Below are 22692 nucleotides of genomic sequence, written 5' to 3'. Positions count from 1 at the left end.
CTCTTCGTGTCTAGAGCCTGTTCTCTCGCTAATGAGTCGATTCACCACGTCCTTGCTGGCCTCGCTGTCGTCGAGATCCTCGTATTCTTGGTAGCTGAGATCTTCGCTGCTGGCTTTGAGCTCCATGTCTGCCAAAGGCTTCTCGCTTTGGAACCTGTTCCATTGCTGCTTCTGCCCAGAATCTACTGCTTCATCTCCATCTCCAGCTCTATCACCATCACCAGCGCCAGCGCCAGCTCCATTGCTGGATCTGTACTTGTCTTGTGGACTCACATCGTTTGTTCGTTCATCTATCATCTTGATCTCATGGTAAAACTCGTTGTCCACTCCATCCTCGTCGACCACTGCTGTATCGCTCCTCATACCCTTTATCCTATTGGGACTAATATTGCTGTTTGGCTTTTTTAGTTTTTTTTCATCATTGCTTTCGATTTCATTTTCATTTTCACTTCCACTTCCAGCTCCAATGTTAATTCTAGTCTCAATCTTAGCTTCAGTTTCAGTTTCAGCTCCAATTTCTTTTTTATTCTCTTTTCCACTTTCTGCATCAAAATTCGAGTCCATTTTAGATTTTAGATTATCTCTCGTTGATCCAGCCACATTATTTGTTTTATCCAATTTATTTTCTCCAATTTTTTCGTTTTCTTTTTTTAAATTTGAACTGCTAACTCGAACTTTTTCATTACCGTTATCACCTTCACTTCCATTTTCTTTTTCCTTTTCCTTTTCTTTTTCTTTAAATCTCATTTCATTGCCAGCTTTTCTAGAAAATGGATGTGCTTCTGTATTAAAAACATATTCATCTAGACTCCAGGTATCAAAATCTTCAAATAACAAGTAATAATACTTCAATGTTTCCGCAAACCAAAAACTTTCCAACACATCATCCTGGTTTCTTTCAACATTCAAACTATCAACATTTATCCTCGTAACGTCTTTCAACGATGAAATTCCAATCACCTTTCCTTTTTTATCTTTAATCCCACAGTATCTTATAGTTTTCTTAAACAATCTCCATCCTTTCACTCTCCATTCTTCATCCCCTGTAATCCTATACAAATAAAAAATCGATTCAATAGTTTCAGGTCTGAGAATGAAACTTGGATCCATTTTATTCACCCATAATGGTTGGTTAAAAACATCTCCAATTTTCCACTTATATTCATACTCTCCAGTTTCCCCAACAATTTTTTGAATTGGTGTTGTTGGTTTAAAATAATTCCTAGATTTTAAACGTTTCCCATTTTCAATACTATCAATGCTATTAATACTATCAACACTATCAATATCATCGACGCCATCAATATTATCTAATTCAGTTTCCTTGTCTTCAGAGCCTTCAGGACCCTTGTTAGAAACCTTAGGAATAAATGCTCTCTTTGTAATTTGGTTTTCATTTATCAAAAACTCCTCATCTTGAGTCTCTGAATTTTCAGAAACACTAATTCTTTTATTGATTTTATCTATCTGACCCTCTAATCCATCAACTTCCCCAGAATTATCTATTTTATTTTTATTTTTATTTCCAACATCATAATCAGATAAAATGTTTTCCTTTAGAAAATGATCGTCCACTATCTTTATATCATCACTTGATGAATCCAAGCTCTTCTCGGGGCTTTTTGTAAAATACCTTTCAAGATATTCAATTCTTTCTGCCTCATTGAATAGACACTCAAATCCGCTATCAATTGGATACTCATCACAAGAATCAATATTAAGATTCTCCGGCATAAGACCCATTAATTCATATATCTTATAACACCCATTAGTAATTTTTTTGGCAATTTCCAAATCTTCCTTATTATCTCTAATTCTTGATGATAATGCAAACATTCCGCCAGCAAAACATGATAAATGCTCGATCTTATTCATGATAAAATAACTATTTGATCCATCTTTGCTTGAAATAATTTCATTAATTTCTCCTGAAAATAGAACATCGTCTGTATTTAAATCATCACTTCCATAATTCTTAATCGATGGCAACTTGGCTTTAAATAACATGTATCTCTTAACTTTTTCAATCGACTTTTCATAAAGCATTAAATATTCCTTCATTGACCCATTCAAAAGATGATATTGTTTTATTAAATATTCATAAAATGAATCAGATAAACCGCCGATGGAATATTTTCGAACATTTTCTGAAGCGGCTGTTATATCCGATTTCTTACAATAAACAGTTTGTCCTTTATAAAAAGATTTGACTAAACTACTCTTGAAATCATCATTGTCTTTATTGTCTTCAAAATCTTGATTAGTAACAATTTCACAACCTGATATATCCATATATAAAGGAAACAATCCATTTAAAATAGAATTGGCTTTTAATTTTTCATTGTCTTGATAAGTTTCCAAATTCTTAGTAATTTTGTGAATAAAATGAAAATATGTGTTATTATTAGTTAGTTGAGCCAATCTTGTAAACTCCAATGAAAAGGAACCAAATTCAGCAATCGAAGCAGATTTTGATGCATATTTTGGGACTTTCGTATCTTTACCTTTCCAATAATAATATAAAAGTGGCATATTGTTTGGAGTATCAAATATGCCAATTAGGTTATCTGCCAATTCTGTTGCTTTAATTAATAAAATTTCCTCGTCTGACAAATCATAACCTGAAATTAAGCCCCCGAGTACTCTGATAATAGTTTCAAAAATAGGTATATATTCTCTAAAAGTATAGTTGAATTTGATTGTCGAAATTTTTTTCAATGCAAAATTAAATTCTGTTTTTAGATTCATTAGATACAAAGTATCCAAAGAATCAATTAGAGTAACAGACCAACCGATAAACGAATCAAAAGGTTCTAAAGAAATTGGTAATATTTCATCGTAGTCGATTCCATGAGACATATAATCATCAAACGATAATAAAAAAATCTGTTTAATTTTGTTTAATTTTTCTGTGTCTTTTAATCCATTCTTATTTATGCTGAATTTCTTTGATTGAATATTTGGATAATTTGTTTGATCGTAATCGACTCTAGGCAATTTAAACTGAGATCGATAATTTGAATTTGTTGACATGAAATGAAAACTTGATTCTGGTCTTGGTAATTCAACGGAATCCTCTTTTATTTTATCGTTATCGAATTTATTGATATTGGTTAATATTTTTGAAGATAATCTGCTAGAATGAATAGAAGATGATAGTAATGGCAAATTTTCGTCATTTTCGTCATTTTTATTTGAATTAGATGACTTTCGAGCTCGAGCATTAAAAAAATCATGAGAAGTTATTTTTTTATCATTATCTTTATTGGCTGGGGTAAAGTTAGGATCAAGGGGTTTAATATTTTCATCGATATCTGGGTTAATTAGATTGTTATTGGAGAGTATTGGGAGATTTATTTCAGGATCCTGTTTGAATTGATTTAATTGTTTATTGTTATTGTTATTGTTGTCTTTACCATCATCATTATTATTATTATTAATATTAATATTAATATTATTATCATTATCATTATCATTATCATTATCGTTGTTATTGTTATTGTTATCGTTTTTATTAGGGTTGATATTTAAGTTATTATTAGCGTCTTTGATAATCAATTCCTGATTATCGTTTATAATAGAATTAAATTCATTATTTTTGAAAGTTAGGTAGATAATCGATAACAATAAAAAAGTTAATATTATTAAAAATTTAAATTTTCTGAATTTGACTTTAATGAAATAAAAAGAAAACATTGCTTTGAAGATGGAGCTAAGAAAGAACCGATGTCTTCATTTAAAAAAAAAAAGTTCTTTGCAGTAAAGGAAATAACAAAGAAAATAGAAGCAAAAACGAAGCAAAAGAACAGAGTGGATAGATAAAAAGAGGTAAAACAAGGTGTATTGTCTTCTATTGTTACTGCTGATTGTTCAGTGAAATATCTGGTAAAAACAGGTGAAACCTTAAAAGGGAAAGGGAACTTTATGCAGAACTTGAGGATGGATAAACCTATTAAGCAACCAACGAACCAATAACCAAGAGTCGATATAAAACGAAGCATCAAGAGCCTGAGAAATGATTCCAGTAAGTTTACCCAAAAGGTGCACAGCAAAGAATACACTATCAGGATCAGGACTGGGCTTGAGATTATTGAATCTCAAAAGATACAGATCATACAATCCTTATATTGTGGACAAGAATGGGATGAACTATGATGTATTTTCCAAGTTGTTATCGGAGAGAATAATTTATTTAACAGGAGAGATCGACGATGAAGTTTCGATGTCTATCACAGCACAGCTATTGTATTTGGAGTCAGAGGCGAGCAACAAGCCAATCCAGTTGTATATCAACAGCGTTGGAGGAAGTGTTACAGCTGGGCTAGGGATATATGATACCATGAACTTTATCAAGTCGCCAATTTCCACTGTTTGCATTGGCCAGGCCTGCTCGATGGCCTCGTTGTTGTTGAGTGGTGGTGAGAAGGGCAAGAGGTTGTCGTTGCCTAACAGTGTTATAATGCTACACCAGCCCAGTGGTGGGTTTAAAGGGCAGGCAACAGATATCAAAATCCATGCTGAGCATATTTTGAGTATTCGCGAGAGATTGGTGAAGTTGTATCAGAGCAACATGAGAAAAGGAATAACCATTGAAGAAGTGTCGTTGTTGTTGGAGCGAGACAAGTTTTTGACGCCAGAGGATTCAATTGAATATGGTCTTGTTGATAAGATATTGGTGCGAAAGACAGAGAAAGAAGACAAAGAGAAAAAAGAGGCAAAAGAGGCAAAAGATAAAAGATGAAGAAGAGAAACCCAGTGAAAGAAGATGGCGAATTGGTTGTGTAATCCATGTCAACGCTTACAAATAAATAGAGCAGTTGATGAAGCTGGAGTTGCACTTTTCTTATCGCTGGAGGTTTGTCTGTAGAGACTGATTATATACAAGTTAGATAGAAACAGTACACATTTCAATACAAAACAATGACAGCAGCCAGTGTTAACAACAACGCCAATAGCAACAGCTCACGAAGAAGAAATGGTCATTTGGGTGTTTCAAATATGAGCTCGAAGTATGGCAATGGCAATGGCAATGGCAATGGCAGTTATCTAATCCATTCAATTGGCAATGGCACCAACAATCAATACATGGATCCATTGAAGATTAATTGCAATCACAGTTACTATCACAATAACAATCATAGTAATAATCATAATAACAATAACAATAATAATAATAACTATCATTCTGGTGGAAACCTAAACTCAAGGTATAAGAAACTTAACAAAAAATCCAAAGAATTAAACAAAAAAACCTCAATTAGTTACAATAATCATAATCAAACTCAAATCCATAATCATCTTCAAAATATTACCATCAATGATATTAATAATAATATTAATAAATTTTATAATAATATCCATAATAACAATAATAATAATAATAACAATAATAATAATAATAATAATAATAATAATAATAATAATAATAATAATAATAATAAAACTATTGTCAGCGCTAATCTCAAAAGTACCAAAACTGCTTCTGCGAATCCTACTTCTAATGCTCTTACTGAATCTAATGATAAAAACAACATTTCAATTGGTGAATATTTGAAGGTGGTAGAAAACGACAGAAACTACCACTTGGACTATTTATACAGCTTGAACAATTTGATCAACAGTTCAGATGATATCCAAGTTGAAGTTGAAGCCAAAGATAAGAAAAAAAAGGTTAAAGTTAATGCCAATAACAATGATTACTTGATTCACGAATATATTAACAACTATCGGGACAGTTACTTATCGATTCCATTGTGCTGCTCAGAACATTTTCAATCAAATTATTTTGACTTGTTATACAGCCACAATGAAGCACAGTCTACCAACTCTTCTCAAGCTTCGTCAAACAGCTATAATAGCAGTTACAACAGTGGATCTAGTAGTGTTGGGCACTTCAACAATAGTGGAGTCAACAGCAGTGTTGGCATCGAAGCAGTTGAGTTGCTAGGATTGGCAGTCAAATTAAGAGAATTTATTTGATTACAACTCTATTCATCTCTACCATTATACTATACATTTCCTATACTCTTGCACTACACCACACTCTTACACTTTTATATTCTCATGCTCTTTCATTCCTGTACTTTTGCTCTGGATAACCAGGACTTGCTATCTCACTTGCCTCTGTAGCTCCAATGCACATCTTCTCTTCAACTAGACGCCCCCCCCCCCCCCCCCCCCCCCCCCCCCCCCCCCCCCCCCCCCGAAGACCCTCCGACGACATCGTTCGAAAGCGCTCCCTGGTCCTTCGCGGCAAATGCACTTCGGATAAAACAAGCCTTTTGGACGCACATGCGCGCATAAAACAAGCAATTTAGTGTGTGGCAACCGAAGCCATCTCCGTAGATAACCTGGTTCGTCTTTCTAGGTCTGTTTGTAGGATCAGAAGCTCTTCTTTCTGCGTTATTGAACTCGATGCTTTTACAATTCCTCATGGTTTTTTTTATCTTCCAATGGCAACCTCTCGTTTCTCTTCTTCCAATTTGTAAGTTTTAGACGATTTCTTGAATCTGGACAGTTTTTTTCTTTTTACATAATCCTTCTCTTTCTTTCTACACTGTTGCAATTATCATATAAATACTTTAACTTTTCCGCTGGATTTTTTCTTCTTTTACGTTATTTTATTTTACGTTATTTTATTCTCTATTATTGCTGGTTCTTTTTCCCTTTGCTCCTCTATATTTCAATTAGATAATTTTCACATTGTCTCCTTATTATATTTTTCACAATTTATAATTAATTAATTAATCAAGAAAAAATGTTACCAGCTGGTGTTATTTTGGTTTTCTGTATTGTTTTTATTGTTGCTTGTGGTATTATTGGAATTCAAATTGCAAAAGTAATCAAAAACAGAAAGAGAGCTTTACAAAACTTCTAAGTAACTTATAATGGAAAATCGTTGCTAGTACTTTGATACTTGTATCTTCAAAATTTTATTCAAAAAAATTAAAAAATATCATCTCTTGTTTATGAAGGTTTTCACTGATTTATCTCAAATTTCTGATTTCTTACCAATTTTAATTACTTTTTACTGTTTCTATTGTCATTGTTATCTTTTTTATCATCATTTTATTTTCGTTTTTTGTTTTATCTTGTTGTCTTTCAAAGCTAATGGTCAATTATTCTCCAAACAATAATGTTTTTTTCTTGTTTCTTTCTATAAACACTCTAATTATATAACTAAATTTGATTTTTTATTATTCTTAGTAACCGATGCCATACCAGAAAAAAAACGACTGCCTAAAGAACATTGTTGTATTGTTGTTTACTTATAATATTTTAGTTTTCCTTGATCATTTCCTTGATCATCTTCCGAATCGGGTATTTTACTATGGAGCCTTTTTTCATTTGAGCCAATTTCTCAATAAAGTAATTTCCCGCAGATCATCATTTCAAAATTTCTTGCAGATTTTTACTGACCCGTTTATTTTATTCTCATGAATCATACAGAAACGATCTATAAGATCTATAATTTAAGGTTTATTATTACTATTTTCTATTACTTTCTATTATCGATTTTAAATTCTAATAGGTTTGTTTTTTTCCGAAAAATTCAGTTATCATCATCTTGTTCATCGCTCCCGCTAACAATTTCATTCCAAAAATCAACTTCCAATTGTATAACATCTGCAAAGATCTTCACCAATCTATTCAATCTATTCACATTAATTTTATTTTCATCTTTTTCAAAAACATGTGTATTAAGTAAATTTTCTCCATCCAAACATGCTTGTTCATACCAATCTTCAGCGTAATCATAAAGCCATTGTTTATACAATTGTTTTTTTAACTTATACTCATCTTCTTGATCATTTTTATGCTCAATATCATCGTCATTGGGAAAGTTTTTATCAAATAGCTCCTTACCATATAATGCTGCTACTCTATATCCATGTAAACAAGGAGCCAATGCCATATTGATCTCTAACCAATCTCCTCCATTCTTGGCTATATTCATTAAATATGAATTGTAATTCAAACATGCATCATTCAATTTGATATTGTCCAATTCATCTTCTGAATATCCAATCTTAAATAGTTTTAACTTGTGTTGATTGATTTCATTGATAATCGTACTCAATATCTCAACTTCTCTTTCAATACACATTAAATCCGGTGCAACTGATAAAGCTAATGAGTGAATCTTAGCATAGTTTAACAAATATGAATAATCCTGTTTTAAATAAATTTTAAAATTCGAAAGCTTTAACTTTAAACTCCCCATTCTTTTAATAAATTTATGATGAGTATAAGTTTCCCATTTTTCTGAAATTAATGGATGATTGAGTAGATATTTTAAAAACCCACCCTTTTCAAAAGGATGCGAAATCATTACTTCATCATTAAATTTGTCAAATTTCATCAACTTATTATTTTCGCCGTTAAAATCAAATTGATATTGATAACAATGATTTAATGGCCCATAACCTTTACCAATCGAATTGTCTGCATGAACAATACCACTATGAACATAATTAATTGAATTACCAACAGAGTCAATCAATGTCAATCCCCTCGCTAAATTCGATGCAATTGATGATGATAATGTGCATCCAGTTCCATGAGTCGCTTTACTGTCCACAAACAATGATTTGAAAATTACAAATTTTTTACTTTCGGATTGATATAAAATATCTGTTATATAATTTTTTTCATCATTATTAATAACCCAAGGAATATGGCCACCTTTAATCAAAATATTTTTAGCTTTTGAGCTTTCTGTTATTTTAATACACATTTCTTGAATATCTTGGATTTTGTTAATTTCTTTAGTATTAATATCATCATTTGATTTTTTAGCAAATTTCTTGTTATAATAATCTGAATCAACAATTGATAAGATTTCCCTGGCCTCTTCGTAATTTGGAGTAATCAAAGTCGAGTATTTAAATAGACAATCAATCATCAACTTTAAGTTTTCAGATTTTGATAAATCAAAGCCTGAAGTGCTAACAATAACAGGATCAACAACCAAAAAATTTTTATAGTTGAATTTGATTAAAGTGTCTTTTAATGCCTGAATGCCATTTTCACTTAGCATTCCAGTTTTAATCGAGTCAATTTTCAAGTCACTAAAATTTGCATCCAAAATTTTAATTAAAAACTCGTAAGGTATCTCAAACAGATCATAAACTCTTGTGGTATTCTGAGCAGTTAATGCATTGATACAAGTAGTACCGTAACAACCATGAGCTGTAATTGTTTTCAAGTCAGCTTCAATACCTGCACCACCAGAGGAATCAGACCCTGCAATTGTTAATACAATAGGCAAGCTAATATGATTTGGGGCAAAAGCATCAATTTGAGTTAAGTCAATTGTTTCAACACCTTCCATTTTTAACATGATGGGCTATCTGTGTTCTATTTTCTATCCTTTTATTATAGAATAAAAAAAAAATCAATTTTCCTAGCAGCAATAGCCTATTTATATATGAAAAGAACGGTCAAGAGGTATTTCTTGCTCAGGAAATAATACCCAACAAGATTATCTTTTTGACTCACGGAAGCATAAGAAGGGTTTTTTTTTATGCGGGTGAGTCTTGGAAAACCCATCAAATGAATAAATAAGGAGAATCAGAGCAAAATTGCAAGAGGCAGATATCAAATCAAACAGCTGAAGCCAATTAAGCCAGTGTTTCGCAGTTTAGTAACAAAAGTCTCATAGTATATAGTGAAGATGGCATTTGATAAATCAAGAACTGACTATACTCTATATTTGGTTACTGACAGTGGGCTTATTCCAGAGGGGTTGACAATTTACGATCAAGTTGAAGCAGCGTTGAGAAATGGAGTCACGATTGTCCAGTTAAGAGAGAAAACATTAGAAACTAAGGATTTCATTGAAAGAGCCAATAAGATCCATGAGTTAACTCTGAAATATAAGGTCCCTTTAATTATCAATGATAGAGTGGATGTGCTTCTAGCATGTGGTGCAGAGGGATTACACATTGGGCAAGATGATATGGATCCTATTGTAGCTAGGAAATTGATAGGGGATGATAAGATTTTGGGGTTGAGTTGTAGTAAAGAAACAGAAATTGAAAGGGTTATTGACAATTTGGAAGAATGCAAGATTGATTATATTGGGATTGGAGCAGTTTTTCAAACAAATACCAAAAAATTGAAAAAAATTCCATTTGGAAACAAAGGAATTAGGAGGTTGTTATTAAAATTGAGAGACTATAAAAATGGGATTGGCAAGGATATCAAGTCAGTTATAATTGGAGGGTTAAATAAAAGTAATATCCAAGGAGTGTTATACACAAGTTCAGTCCCAGGGAAAGCCACTGATGGTGTTGCAGTTGTTTCATGTATTATGGGAGAGAAGGATGCTGGAAAAGCAACAACTGATACACTAGATTCAATCCAAAAAGCTGGACCATGGTACAAAAATATTGATAATGGTGAGAATAACAGCGATTTTAAATTGGTTCCAACAGACAAATCAATTTTAAACGTTCAAAGATTAAATCCGTTGGTTCACCATATTACCAATGAAGTTGTTACAAACTTTTCAGCCAATGTTACAATTGCAATTGGGGGGTCGCCTATAATGTCCCAACTTGCTGGAGACTTTAAGGACTTGAAAAAAATACCCAATGCTGGTTTCTTATTAAATGCAGGCACTATTACTGAAATTACGATTCCAATTCAAATTGCAGCAATTAAAGAGTACAATTCGTATGGAGTTCCAGTAATTTTAGATCCTGTTGGATGTGGTGCAACAGCAGCAAGAAAGGAGTATATGAAAAAACTATTAAATTCCGGGCATTACTTTTCGGTTATCAAAGGGAACTCAGGAGAGATTTTAACAGCGTCAGATATCGGGCTTGGAGTTGAAATGAAAGGATGTGATGCTATTGAAAATGAAGATAATAAAGAAAATTTGATCAAAGCAGCTAAAAAATTGGCTTTGGAACAAAGGTGTGTTGTTGTTGTGAGTGGTAAGGAAGATATTATCGTTGATGGGGTGATGGAAGGCAGAGACATAAACTTAGCAGAATATAACCCAAACACACTCATTCAACGAGCTGTGAAAATCGTTGGTGGTCATGAACTAATGGGCAAAATTACAGGCTCTGGATGCTCATTGGGAAGTACCATAACAACTTTTGTTGCTGCCAGGCAAGCACTGGACACATTTTCCAGTGTTGTAAATGCAGTCAGGTTGTACAACGAGGCTGGCTACAGAGCAGGCATTGTTTCAAAGGGCCCAGGATCGTTTATGAGCAATTTTATAGACGAGTTGTATCTTCTCAGCAGCAGCAAGACAGTGACTAGCGATGTTGAGAGCTGGAACAGCAGAATAGTTGAGTTATAGTAGAGATGCTCGATCGGAAGTATGCATACATGTGTATTTACACATATTCACACATAATATCACATCAAACAACATATGTATTATTATGCACATGTGCGGCAAACGCCATGGATTCGGTTCTATCCACCGGCACGGATCTTGCTGCTGTTTCTTTTAGGTCTCAAAAGGAGAATGCTCCACCAAAAGCACCAGAAGCACCAAAAGCACCAAAAGCATCAGAAGCACCAGAAGCAGATCCAGCTGGCTCTCTTTGTCTCTAATTGCACTGCAGCTCAATTGCCATTAGCTCCTATCTACTAATCCTGCAACTTCTCCAACATGTCCTTGTCCTCGTGGCGACAGATCAACTTTTTCAATTACACACCAATCAAAGATCCTTTTTTCAATACTGATAATCCATTGTATTCTGATCCAAATCTATCTTCAATCTGTTCCACTTCTAATCCTGACTATCTTATCATCGCGACAGACAATGCTATCATAAAGATTATCAACAAGACCTTCCAGGTTGTTTATCAATTCCAAGCCTATGAGTTGGGCACAAATATCACTTTTTTAAAGTTTATTGATCTCAACAGTAACGCCAACAATACCAACAACATCGCCAGTCTTCTTAACAACAACGTGAATTCTAATGACAACTTTAACAATGACAACAGTAACAGCTCCAATAATAACAATAACCTGAAATTTCTAGTTTCCATTGGTGAAAAACAAGGCCATCCCATAGTATTGAAATTGTGGAATTTAAACAAATTTATCAAATATATCAATTCTCCATCAAACAATTACAACTTGGAGATTCTTGACAATATTTTTAATTACCATTCCGTTGTTCAAATTCATAATGGTAACAATCAGTATCCTCTCTCAACTTTCTCCAATAATCTAGAGTTTTCATTGCTAGCCTTTGGGTTCACCAATGGCTCAACTATTCTAGTTAGAGGTGATTTAGTGCATGATAAAGGTTCCAGACAAAGAATCATTTACCAATCAAATAATGACCCAATAACTGGGTTGCACTTATTCAAAGTGGATTCAAACTACGATTTCAGCGATATTATTATCAATAATAACACCAATAATATTAACAACAATAATAACAATAAAAATAATGATAATAATAATGGAAGTAACGATCCTAATAATAACATTAACATCACCGCTATTAACAATATCAATGACGATAACCCAATAACACAATCGGTTTTAAATTCTAATGACTACTTGCTTTACATAATAACCACTTCTAAAATTTTAGTTTTTGAAACAAATGGAAAGAGTATCAATAAACCACTACATGTCTTGGAGAATCACTATGGCTCAAATCTTTATTGCAATGATATCCTATACAACAACAACTTAATTATAAGTAACTCCATAACGAATTCAATTGATTTTTATAACTTCAAATACTCAAAAATTAACTCAATCAGCAATCTAAATTTCAATAAACTAAAACTATTCAATTATCTAAATAAATACTTATTAATAGTATCCTCAATTGACACCTCTTTTACTTTAAACATTAACAAAAAAACAAATAATATTTTGAACTTATCTTCAAATAATTCATTTAAAACAACAAGAATTCTAATGCTTGACTACACACATAACTTTATAACATTTAACCTAACCATTTCAAACAACATTTCAAACATTTTCTTCATGTGGAATAACCTATATCTTCTATCAACTAATGGTATTCTATACAAATTATCTGAAAAATCAATTAACCAAAAAATTGAATTATTAATTCAAAGAAACTTATACCCAATTTCAATTCAATTGGTTCAGGAACAATTAATTCTACAGTCAAACATTGATTCTACTACTGTCATTACTACCGCCACCACCACCACAACCACTAATAATACTACTTCCATTGCTAGCTCTACCAATGAGAGCGATGATTTTAATGATTCGGCTAATAAATTGACTAAAAGAGATTTGTTACTAATCAAAAAAAAATATGGCGATTACTTATTTTCAAAAAATGAATTTGAAGATTCAATAAATCAATATATTCAAGCAATTGAATTAAATAATAATAATATCACAATCGATATTATATTAAAATTCAAAAATAACGACAAGATTTTATTGCTAACCAGTTATCTAGAAAATCTATTCAGCTTTCAAAAAAAACTTTTTTATAAAAGTTTAGATGAGGAAAATCAGCAATTACAATCTTTTGATGGCAATTCCATCTTAACCTCTTTAAACCAATTCAACAACAACTCTACAAACTCGTTTAATGAAGAATATTTAACTTTGTTACTATGCAACTATTGTAAACTAAAAGACTTAAATAAATTGAATAATTTCATCCATCAAATTGAAATAATTAAATTCCAATCAATTACAAATAACGGTCTCAATTCTAATATCAATTCAAATGTTGTCATTAATAATAATATCAATAATAATATTCCCGAGCTAAATTTTGATATTGATTTAATTACAGATTTGTTACTAAAAATCAATTTTTACAAAATCGCATTAAAATTTTCTTTAATTTTCAAAAATTATTCATTGATTTTGGAGTTATTGATTAATAAATTTAAATCTTATAAATTATCATTAAATTTTCTAAGAGTTTTGCAAATTAATGATTTGTTGAACTTGTTAATATCCGATTCAAATGCAAATTATGCTAAAATATTATTACATTACTTGCCAATTGAGACGACTAAGCTTTTGATTGATGTTTTCACTGGAATTTACAAACCTCAGGGCTCTGAGGAATTGATATATAAACAATTTGATGCTTTAGTCAATAAAGACGAAATTATAGATAAAAACTCAAGCTCAGAGAAAAACACTAATAATGATGACAAAGATGATCAAAACAAAAATGAAAATGAACAAGAAAATAAAATACTTGATTCCGATCAAGATATCGCCAATCCTGTTATTCAAAGTTATAATTCGTTTGTTCAATATCTTGCGACACTAGGAGGTGCTGCTTCTAATATGCCTATAAATGGATCAGGATTAGCGGGCGTTACTTCATCAAGTCAGTTGGAAACACAATTAAAGAAACAAATTCCAACATATCAACCTCCTAGACCAAGACTAATTTTTTCATCATTTGTTAATAATCCAAGCGAATTTGTCATCTTTCTTGAAGCTTGCTTGCAATCATTTGATAAATTTGATAAATTCAATACAAATGTTAAAGATAAAAAGGATTTATTGATCACATTGTTTGAAATGTATTTAACGCTATCTAACGACTTGAGTTACTCTAAAGACAAAAAAAACAAGAAAGAATGGGAATCTAAAGCAATTAAGTTGTATAAAAGTTATAAAGAACTTATGGATTATACATCAGTTTTGCTAATTTGTAATCTAAACAACTTTCAGAATGATGACCTATTATTAGATGAAAATGAAAATGATAATCCTAGGAGTGTTTTTAGGGGAGAAACATCAACTTCAAGCAAGAAAATTGAATTAATTGAAGATATTGATGAATTGGAAAACTGGAATGAAAAAGACGATATTAATTTTTCATGGTTTGATAATTTCAATTATAGTGGATTAAGTATTGAGAAACCAAAAGACAAAGAAGATGACAAAGACTCTGAAAAGGATGAGAAAATAATTGGAGGAGAAAGTGAAGACGATCTTCCAGGGTATAACCACGTTGAATTATTGCGATCGAGTTTGTTGTCAGGAAATATCTCGAGATCTATTAAGATACTAAGAAAATTCGGGGATAAATTGCCAGAGTTATACAATGTCACATTAATATTGATAATCAAACTAAATTCAAATGACTTTTTAAATAAAAAATTTGGAATTAAAAACTTCTTAATCTTGTTGAATAAAATCCTAAAATACAATTTGATGTCATTAATTGATTTAATAAAAATATTATCGTTGAACAATTTGATCAAAATTAAATTTATAAAACATTTTTTGATCAACTATATTAATTTTAAGAACTTTGAAATTGAGAAGAATTTAAAATTGTACAATTACTATAAAAGGGAAATTGAAGTCAAAAAAGCTGAAATCAGGAATATAATGAATGTCTCAGTCGACAAAAAAAAGCTCAAAGAAGGAAAAAAGACAAGCAAAAACAGTTGGAAAAACAAAGATTTCAGTGGCAATAATACTTACAATGATCCTAATCGAGATGAAAGAGAGAGCGATATTGATCTGAATGATGGAGAAGAAGATGATTTTATAGTTTTGAATAACTTGAAATGCAATGTTTGTTCACAAACTTTAGATTTTCCAATTATTCATTTTATTTGTCATCATTCTTATCATCAACGTTGTTTATCAGATTATAATTATGATATTAATGGAAGTGAAAACAACAATATGTCAGATGATAATGAGTTATTAGACGGCCAACTTGGTATCATGGACAATTCGTTGAATGATATCACGAATACGTATAGTGATAAAACTCGAAAATGCCCCAAATGTGTTTCAGAAATGGATGCTATAAAGGCCATAAGAGCTTCCCAAGATGAAATTGGCGAAAGAAATGACTTGTTCAAGATTGCTCTTAAAGATTCAGACGACAAATTTAAAGTTATTACTGATTTTTATGGCAGAGGGGCAATGGAACAAGTTAGGTATGTTTTACAATAAGACCTCCTGGACCAGGCAACAAAAATTTAATTTAGAAAGTGATAATAAGTAAATAGGGAAATAGATAATACCACAACTCGAGAGAAAGTTTTGATCTGTTATAAAAAGCACACAAAGTCAAAACAAAAAAAGCTAAAGCAGACAAAAACCCCAAATAAGCCTACACCGAGAATTGAGCCAATCAATTTTTTACCCAGCAGAAGAAACAAAAGGAGGTGAAACCGATCATGTCTCACACTGAAATCATACTACAGAGCTCAATCTACATTTTTGTTAATAGTTCATAAAAGTTGGTGGTTTTTATTAAATTGGTTTCATTATTTGCTAGATGTTGGTTGGAACAAAATGCTGCTAAAAGAAAGAGTCGGAAGAACTGAAGAAACAAGTAAGATAACTAAAGATTGATTCATTAAGCAGTTGATAAAAGAATGATAGTAATAAGAAAAGTAAAGGATTAAGAATTCAAGAATTAAAGCTAGATATACAAACAGATATATATATGAGCAGCTAAATAATAAAATATTATTGGAAAAGTTATGGCATAGCAATAACATAAGTAAAATTAAAAGTATAAGTATAAGTATAAGTATAAGTATAAGCATAAATATTAGTATCAGTATCAGTATTAATATTAGTATTAGTATTAGTAAATATCAGTATAAGTATAAGGATAAGAAAAAAAAAGTACCAGAAATAGTGGTTGAGGTTAAATAAAACAATATCAAATAAAATAGTCAAAAATATCACCAAAGTAAGACTTGCAAAGTCAGTAGTTATATTTAGTTGCAATTAGCTATAATTTAGAAACACATTTTTCCTTTCCAAGTGCCTTGATAACTAGCTCTTTCTTCATTCTTCTGTTATACCTGCTGTCTTTATTAACATGGCACAACTTGATATGTCTAGTCAAAGAGTCTTTTCTTGCTGGACATTTTCCACAGATCTTGCACTGGAATTTGGGAGTGTCGTCTGAAGCAGTAGTAGCAGCAATTAATGGGGCAGCGTAGATATGTGTTGATCTTTCAGAAGCACTGTTGGTAGATTTTCTTCTTGGGGCATACGAAGTCGAGGCTCTTGAGGTGTATGGGCTTCTGGAAGTTGGGCTTTGTTTTCTGATGCCTCCTGAGGTTGAGGTGCCTGTGGAGCCTTTGACAACTGCTGAGTTGCTTCTGTTTCTTGGATTGGGCAATTCGAAATTGTGCTGTGACAAACAATGTCTCTTCAATTCAGCTCTTCTTGGTAGCCCAACATATCTCCAAATGCAATCCTCAAATGGGCACTTATATGCTCTATCAATTTTGTTGCTGTCCAAGTGCTCAGCAAAATCAACAAGGGTAGAGAATGGTAGTGAGCAATGAGCACATTTGTAAGAACCCTTCTTGGGTTTTCTTGAGGCAGATTCCCATAACCTTCTATCTTTTTTCAAGCAATCAACGATAGATTGTTCATTAAGACCTGAACGAATGATGGTTTCAAGTTGATTATAATCCATTTTAGCCAATCTTTCTTTTTGGGCATTATTATTGAGTGTATAGTTGACGGGTTGGTTAATATCATCGAAAAGTAAAGTATTATTAAACTCATTGGTACCAACATTAAACAGGGTTGGGCTTAAAGACATACTTGAAGCACCAGCAGTAATGTCATTGATAAAAGTGCCTAAAAGAGGAGACGAAGAGTTGGATGAAATAATAGCTGAATCAACTGGAACTTGGGATAAAAATGGAGCTGCTTGTAAGACTGGGTAGCTAACTGGCCCAGCTTGGATGTGAGGATATCCAATAACATTAGAAGCTGTGAAATAAAAATTGTTTAAGTTATTCAAACTATTAAAATTGTGTATGTTGTTGATGCTGTTTATGTTTATGTTGTTTATGTTGTTTATGTTGTTAAAGCTATCAAAACCATTTAAGTAAAAAGGAGCGGATGAAGAGGAAGAGGAGGGCAATGATGAAGAGCAGAAACTGCTGGTTCCAATGATTGGTGAGTTATCAATGATGTTTTGAGTTTTGGTATTAATTCTCTTGTAAATTGGATTGTTCACCAATTGGATTGGATCTTGATGATTATAGTTGTTATTATTAAAAACTGGAGCAACTTTCGGTAGATTAATTGGAGAGTTAATAATAACTGGATCGATATTACCAGAATAACTTTCAATAGATAAACTACGATCATTATTGGTTAAAAAAACATCCGGAGAAACAACAGCAGAATATTCAGTGCCATTTTCACTAAAAATAGTTGTTGAGAGGTTATTAGATGAAGCAACTGAGTTTATCTCACTGGAAACTTGATGATTTAATACATTTTCAAATTGGATATTATAGTTGGAACCATTAACTTCATTATTGATATTATTAGTGTTAATATTATTGATGTTATTAATATTGTAAAAAGGTGAAGATTGGAGCTCATTTGAAGAAGTGCTGGTTTCATTGCTTACTGCTAAAGCTTTTTGATCAGGAAAAGATTCAAAGTCATCAATATATTTAGCAATTGAATCGGATGAATTCATCAAGTTTGTGTTTGGTGATTCTTGGAATAAATCTTCAATAATATTGCTGGAATTCATGGCATTAAAGTTGGTAGTATTATTTTCGTTATTGCTAGCACAATTAGGTTGGCCAATATAAGGAGTTGATAAATTAAACTTAAAATCCATGATTTTCTCCTTTTTATTTCCTTTTGATGATATTTAGGGTTATTGTTGTGTATTGTTTTGTTATAAATCGAGCTATTTGCTGAGAGTTGTGATTGATAACAAGCTGATTGTAGTGGAGTAATAATGAGTCTGTTTGTTTTGTTTTGCTTGTTTTTTTTAGATAAGTCGCTAAGTAAATTGTCGATAATTGGTCGAAGAGCTTTTCTGGAATTAGAAATTAAATAAGAGTGATTAATTGGCCAAGTGACTGTTTATACAGTATATTAAGGGAGATTTGTGATTATTAAAACAACAAGATAAAAATAAAAAATTACAAGTTGGAAAATAAATGAAAGAAATGAAGCACTTAAATATTATTTTTCTTTACGTTGATTGATAGATGAATAAAAGATTTAAAATTGAAAATATATCAAAGACAAAGTAATTAATCGATTAGAAAAAAAAAAAGTGAAAGTAAAAGTCAAATAAAACTTTAACAACATATAACATAATTGTAATAGAAAATCTATCATATAATGGTCCTAAAGTATTGATTGATTAAATTTACCTCGAATAATTATTATAATGTAAATTAAATTAAATTAAATTAAATAATAACAGAGTGTTTAGTGAATTAATTTATTTTTTTCTAAAACAAAAGAAAAATTTCATTTATTCTTAAAAAAAGAATATTGAATTGGATTTAAAATTGTTTTTTTTTAAACTGAAAAACAAAAATATAAAATTGTCCTATTTTAAGGTTCACGTCCAAAAGGGGAAAGTACAGGATTCAATCATCCAATTCAGATTTAGCTGATAAATCCAGAAACTTCTAACTGAGACGATAGTTCAGTGGAATAAAGAAATCATGTTTTCTCTGTACCAGAAACTGATTAGATTTACAGTACAGTTAAGAACTTTGCATGATATTTGTTTTATCTAACACATAAACGAAGATAACGAGCATGAAAAATCGTTGTGGAACTCGGTTAAAAATCAAAAATTCATGAGTTAACAGAGAAACTATTAAATTAATAGAAATCTAATTTTTGATTCAAAATTTAAATTGCATAAGGTGGTAGATGTTAGTGAAATTTAAATTATTGTATAAATTTTATCTGCAATTTATTTTATTGTAGTACATTGTAGTATATTGTATTATAGTTTGGTGAGTGTAAAATCATGAATCATAGCAAGTTTCATTATAATTAGATTTGTTAAATGTGATATAGAATTTGATTTGAATTGGCTTCCTTTCAATCTTTAACAACATAAGTGATTGAACAATATAATAATTTACAATTAAGTTTAAACAAAATATTGACTTGTAGACCATGGCCTTAAGCAAAAAGTTTCAGCTTAGAACAACAAAAGTAAAAAAGAAAATGAGTTGAGCATTAAACTAACCAAAAAAGAGTAAGAAAGATATTAAAAATGCCAAAAATAAAATGAGTAAAATACAATTCAAGACAACTACAAGAATCCAAAGTAGACTCGAGCGCTTTGCTACAAAAGAAAACAAGCCTGAACCAATGAAAAAAGCAATGTTGGAGCTATTGTTGAGAAAGTGCAAACAGATAATCTGAGAGCAAAGAGAAAGCGCAAGACATGTAGTGTCTTTCAAGATAGTTGGATTACCAAAAATATCAGATAATCACAGTTAGTGGATGTTAACAAGTGGAAATAGTGATGGAATCCTGTAAAATGAAAATGGTGTCTTAGACTCCCAAATCCAAATTTGATAAATTCAGAAAGTAGGACGGGAGAGAAATGTCCCGAAAAGAGCCCCGAACCAAAAATATTGTATGCGTCCCACAGCAGGTGACGTTGTTCTTATGCATAAACACGCCGTGAACAGCATAAAGCGGTATGCATATTTCTGCATATATGCGTCTGGGCTCCAGACTGGAAAATGACTGTAATGGAGAACTTCTTTTGTAGGAAGTGTTGAACTCTAGGAGAGCTGAGCTGAGATTGCTATGATTTGAAACGATGAAAAAGCTTTCTGATTTTTTTAGCTGATTGGAACTAAAGCTGCAATGTGGAACAGTAAAACATAAAAGGTCGTTCAAGAGAGCAGGTGCGCGAACAAAAATAAGGAAAAAAAGAAAGCCTTCAGAGAGATTCGAGCGAAAGACACAGTGTAAAACGAGACACAGAGCGTAAATCGCAATTTGGAATACATAAGATATTATGAATAGAGCCGAATGAAAAATAGAAGTTTTATTTAAATTGGTAGTGTGATCTGGAATGGGATCAAAAACAAAGGTAAGTATGAAAATGTATATTTAAAATAAAAGCAAAAGTAAAAGCAAAAGTAAAAGCAAAATAAGGCTAAAATCAAGGAAAAATCTGGTAGATTTGATATCCAAATTAAAATAGATTCCGATATGTATTAAGAAATTTAAAAGATCTTAGAAAGGTTTGCTAAGTTTTCATTTATACGTTGTGTGTGATATTGTGGAGTCAAGTTATATTTTGATAGTATGAATAATGAATAAAACATTGAAAGAGTAGTTTTATCTTAATACAGTGTATCAAAAAATGTGATGGGAGATACTGGGAAGATAAAATTAGAAAGTAGTGAATTTATGAGAATTGAATATATAGTGTAATGTAATATAATATAATATAATATAATATAATATAATATAATATAATATAATTTTAGTGAACAATTTAAACAGAGATTATCGAGAGGATTGACCAGAAAAATATTTAGAAAATGGGATTAATGAATAAAATATTTTCAATTTCAATTTCAAATCCAAGACAAGGTATATAAGAATTACTTGATTGAAAATGCAAAATAGTTAATGATTTATAAATAAGGATGTGAATTATTCGGTTAAAAAGTTTATTGAATCTTAAAGGATAAATAAAAATTAATGAATGGGGAATAAAAGAATAAGTAAGTAAGTAACTGAATAAATAGAAATGGTAATGGTAATGGTAATGGTAACGGTAATAGAGAGTATTAGTAGTAGTGGTAGTGGTGGCGGTGGTGGTGAAAGATAGTTGATAGAAATGTATATGTAAAGGTTTAAGTGAAAGGAAATAAAGTTTCCATGTTGGAAAGAGAATAGTTAATAAATATTAAAAACCCCAAGTTTAAAAAAACAAACTGCCTAATATTGATAAGAAAACAAGATTAAAATAAGGATAACATTTTGATGGTATTAAAGCAACAAGAAGAAGAAGAAAGGAACAAGAAAAAAGAAAAAAAGAAACAAAACAAATTGAAAGTGAAAGGGGACAAACTGGGACTATTGTGGTAGTGGAAAAGAGAATAAATAAAAAAAGAAATAGGAGATAGGAAACAATGGAGAGAATTTTTAATAATAAAAAGGAATAAAGTCGGTAAGATGAAAATGAAAATGAGAATGAAACCAAATTGAAAAAAGCGATCGAGAATTAATTTCATCTTTGGAATTAATTTGACAAATTATATTTTAAAGTTGAAACAAGTTAAAATAAAGGAAATGAAAAGATATGTGAAGATATGGAAACTGAAAAAAAGAGTGAAAATGATGAAATGGAAAGAACAAATGAATTTAACCGATGAAATAAAGAAAGAAAAAGAGGAAAAGGTATGATATGGTATGGCTAGAGTATTAGAAGAAAATGAAAATGAAAATGAAAGTGAAAGTGAAAATGAAGATGAATTAAATGAATAGATTAATAAAAATTTAGTTGTGGATATGATTGTTTATAATTATTTTCAATTATTTATTGTTTTATGGCGTTATTTTAAGGTATTATTAAATACTATTTTATGTTAAATAATATGGTATGAGATAGACTAAAAATAAGAAAAAGAATTGCATCATTATAGATATTAAGTTGAGATTATTAATAAAAAGATTTTCGAATAGAAAAGGAAATTAAATGGGAAAATAAGTAAAATAATTGAATAGTAATACAAGTTACAAGTTGTAAATTTTTATTATAATACTTATAATACTTATAATACTTATAATACTAATTATATTGATAATACTAATTATATTGATAATAATAATAATAATAATAATAGTTGTAATATTGGTATGTTGAGTATACATTGTACAAAAACGAGGGTGAGTGTAAAGATGTAGTGATAACTTACCATAAA

The 22692-nt window shown here is 30.9% G+C and overlaps 7 protein-coding genes across 7 annotated transcripts; 4 read left to right on the top strand and 3 right to left on the bottom strand.

Annotated features, from left to right (window-relative positions):
* Positions 1 to 756: 756 nt before the first annotated feature.
* ASCRUDRAFT_37535 (glycoside hydrolase family 47 protein) lies at positions 757 to 3033 on the bottom strand (the record flags this gene model as incomplete). Its single annotated transcript, XM_020190773.1, has 3 exons — positions 757 to 1261; positions 1700 to 2156; positions 2280 to 3033. Coding segments are annotated over 3 exons (1716 nt in total), but the record flags the coding sequence as incomplete, so codon positions are not given.
* Positions 3034 to 4144: 1111 nt separating this feature from the next.
* On the top strand, positions 4145 to 4741 carry ASCRUDRAFT_37744 (ATP-dependent Clp protease proteolytic subunit; the record flags this gene model as incomplete). Its single annotated transcript, XM_020190795.1, has 1 exon — positions 4145 to 4741. The coding sequence occupies one exon, from the start codon at positions 4145 to 4147 to the stop codon at positions 4739 to 4741; it is 597 nt and encodes a 198-aa protein (XP_020045665.1).
* Positions 4742 to 4920: 179 nt separating this feature from the next.
* On the top strand, positions 4921 to 5979 carry ASCRUDRAFT_71717 (uncharacterized protein; the record flags this gene model as incomplete). Its single annotated transcript, XM_020191985.1, has 1 exon — positions 4921 to 5979. The coding sequence occupies one exon, from the start codon at positions 4921 to 4923 to the stop codon at positions 5977 to 5979; it is 1059 nt and encodes a 352-aa protein (XP_020045664.1).
* A 1573-nt stretch (positions 5980 to 7552) lies between these two features.
* Positions 7553 to 9343, bottom strand: ASCRUDRAFT_9422 (uncharacterized protein; the record flags this gene model as incomplete). Its single annotated transcript, XM_020195143.1, has 1 exon — positions 7553 to 9343. The coding sequence occupies one exon, from the start codon at positions 9341 to 9343 to the stop codon at positions 7553 to 7555; it is 1791 nt and encodes a 596-aa protein (XP_020045663.1).
* A 357-nt stretch (positions 9344 to 9700) lies between these two features.
* Positions 9701 to 11260, top strand: THI6 (bifunctional hydroxyethylthiazole kinase/thiamine-phosphate diphosphorylase; the record flags this gene model as incomplete). The annotated part of the gene is made up of 1 exon (XM_020189743.1): positions 9701 to 11260. A coding segment is annotated over one exon (1560 nt), but the record flags the coding sequence as incomplete, so codon positions are not given.
* Positions 11261 to 11638: 378 nt separating this feature from the next.
* PEP5 (tethering complex subunit PEP5) lies at positions 11639 to 15934 on the top strand (the record flags this gene model as incomplete). The annotated part of the gene is made up of 11 exons (XM_020190779.1): positions 11639 to 11880; positions 11986 to 12336; positions 12454 to 13134; positions 13267 to 13481; positions 13584 to 13694; positions 13788 to 14095; positions 14220 to 14253; positions 14322 to 14735; positions 14961 to 15328; positions 15479 to 15660; positions 15739 to 15934. 11 exons carry the CDS (start codon positions 11639 to 11641, stop codon positions 15932 to 15934), a joined length of 3102 nt encoding a protein of 1033 aa, XP_020045661.1.
* A 793-nt stretch (positions 15935 to 16727) lies between these two features.
* Positions 16728 to 18599, bottom strand: ASCRUDRAFT_71712 (uncharacterized protein; the record flags this gene model as incomplete). The annotated part of the gene is made up of 1 exon (XM_020191984.1): positions 16728 to 18599. The coding sequence occupies one exon, from the start codon at positions 18597 to 18599 to the stop codon at positions 16728 to 16730; it is 1872 nt and encodes a 623-aa protein (XP_020045660.1).
* Between the last annotated feature and the right edge of the window lie 4093 nt (positions 18600 to 22692).

This window comes from Ascoidea rubescens, assembly GCF_001661345.1.
Source record: "Ascoidea rubescens DSM 1968 unplaced genomic scaffold ASCRUscaffold_12, whole genome shotgun sequence".
Lineage (NCBI taxonomy): Eukaryota > Fungi > Ascomycota > Saccharomycetes > Ascoideales > Ascoideaceae > Ascoidea > Ascoidea rubescens.
Note: the sequence above shows the minus strand (reverse complement) of the source record. Positions and strands in the feature narration are given on the sequence as shown.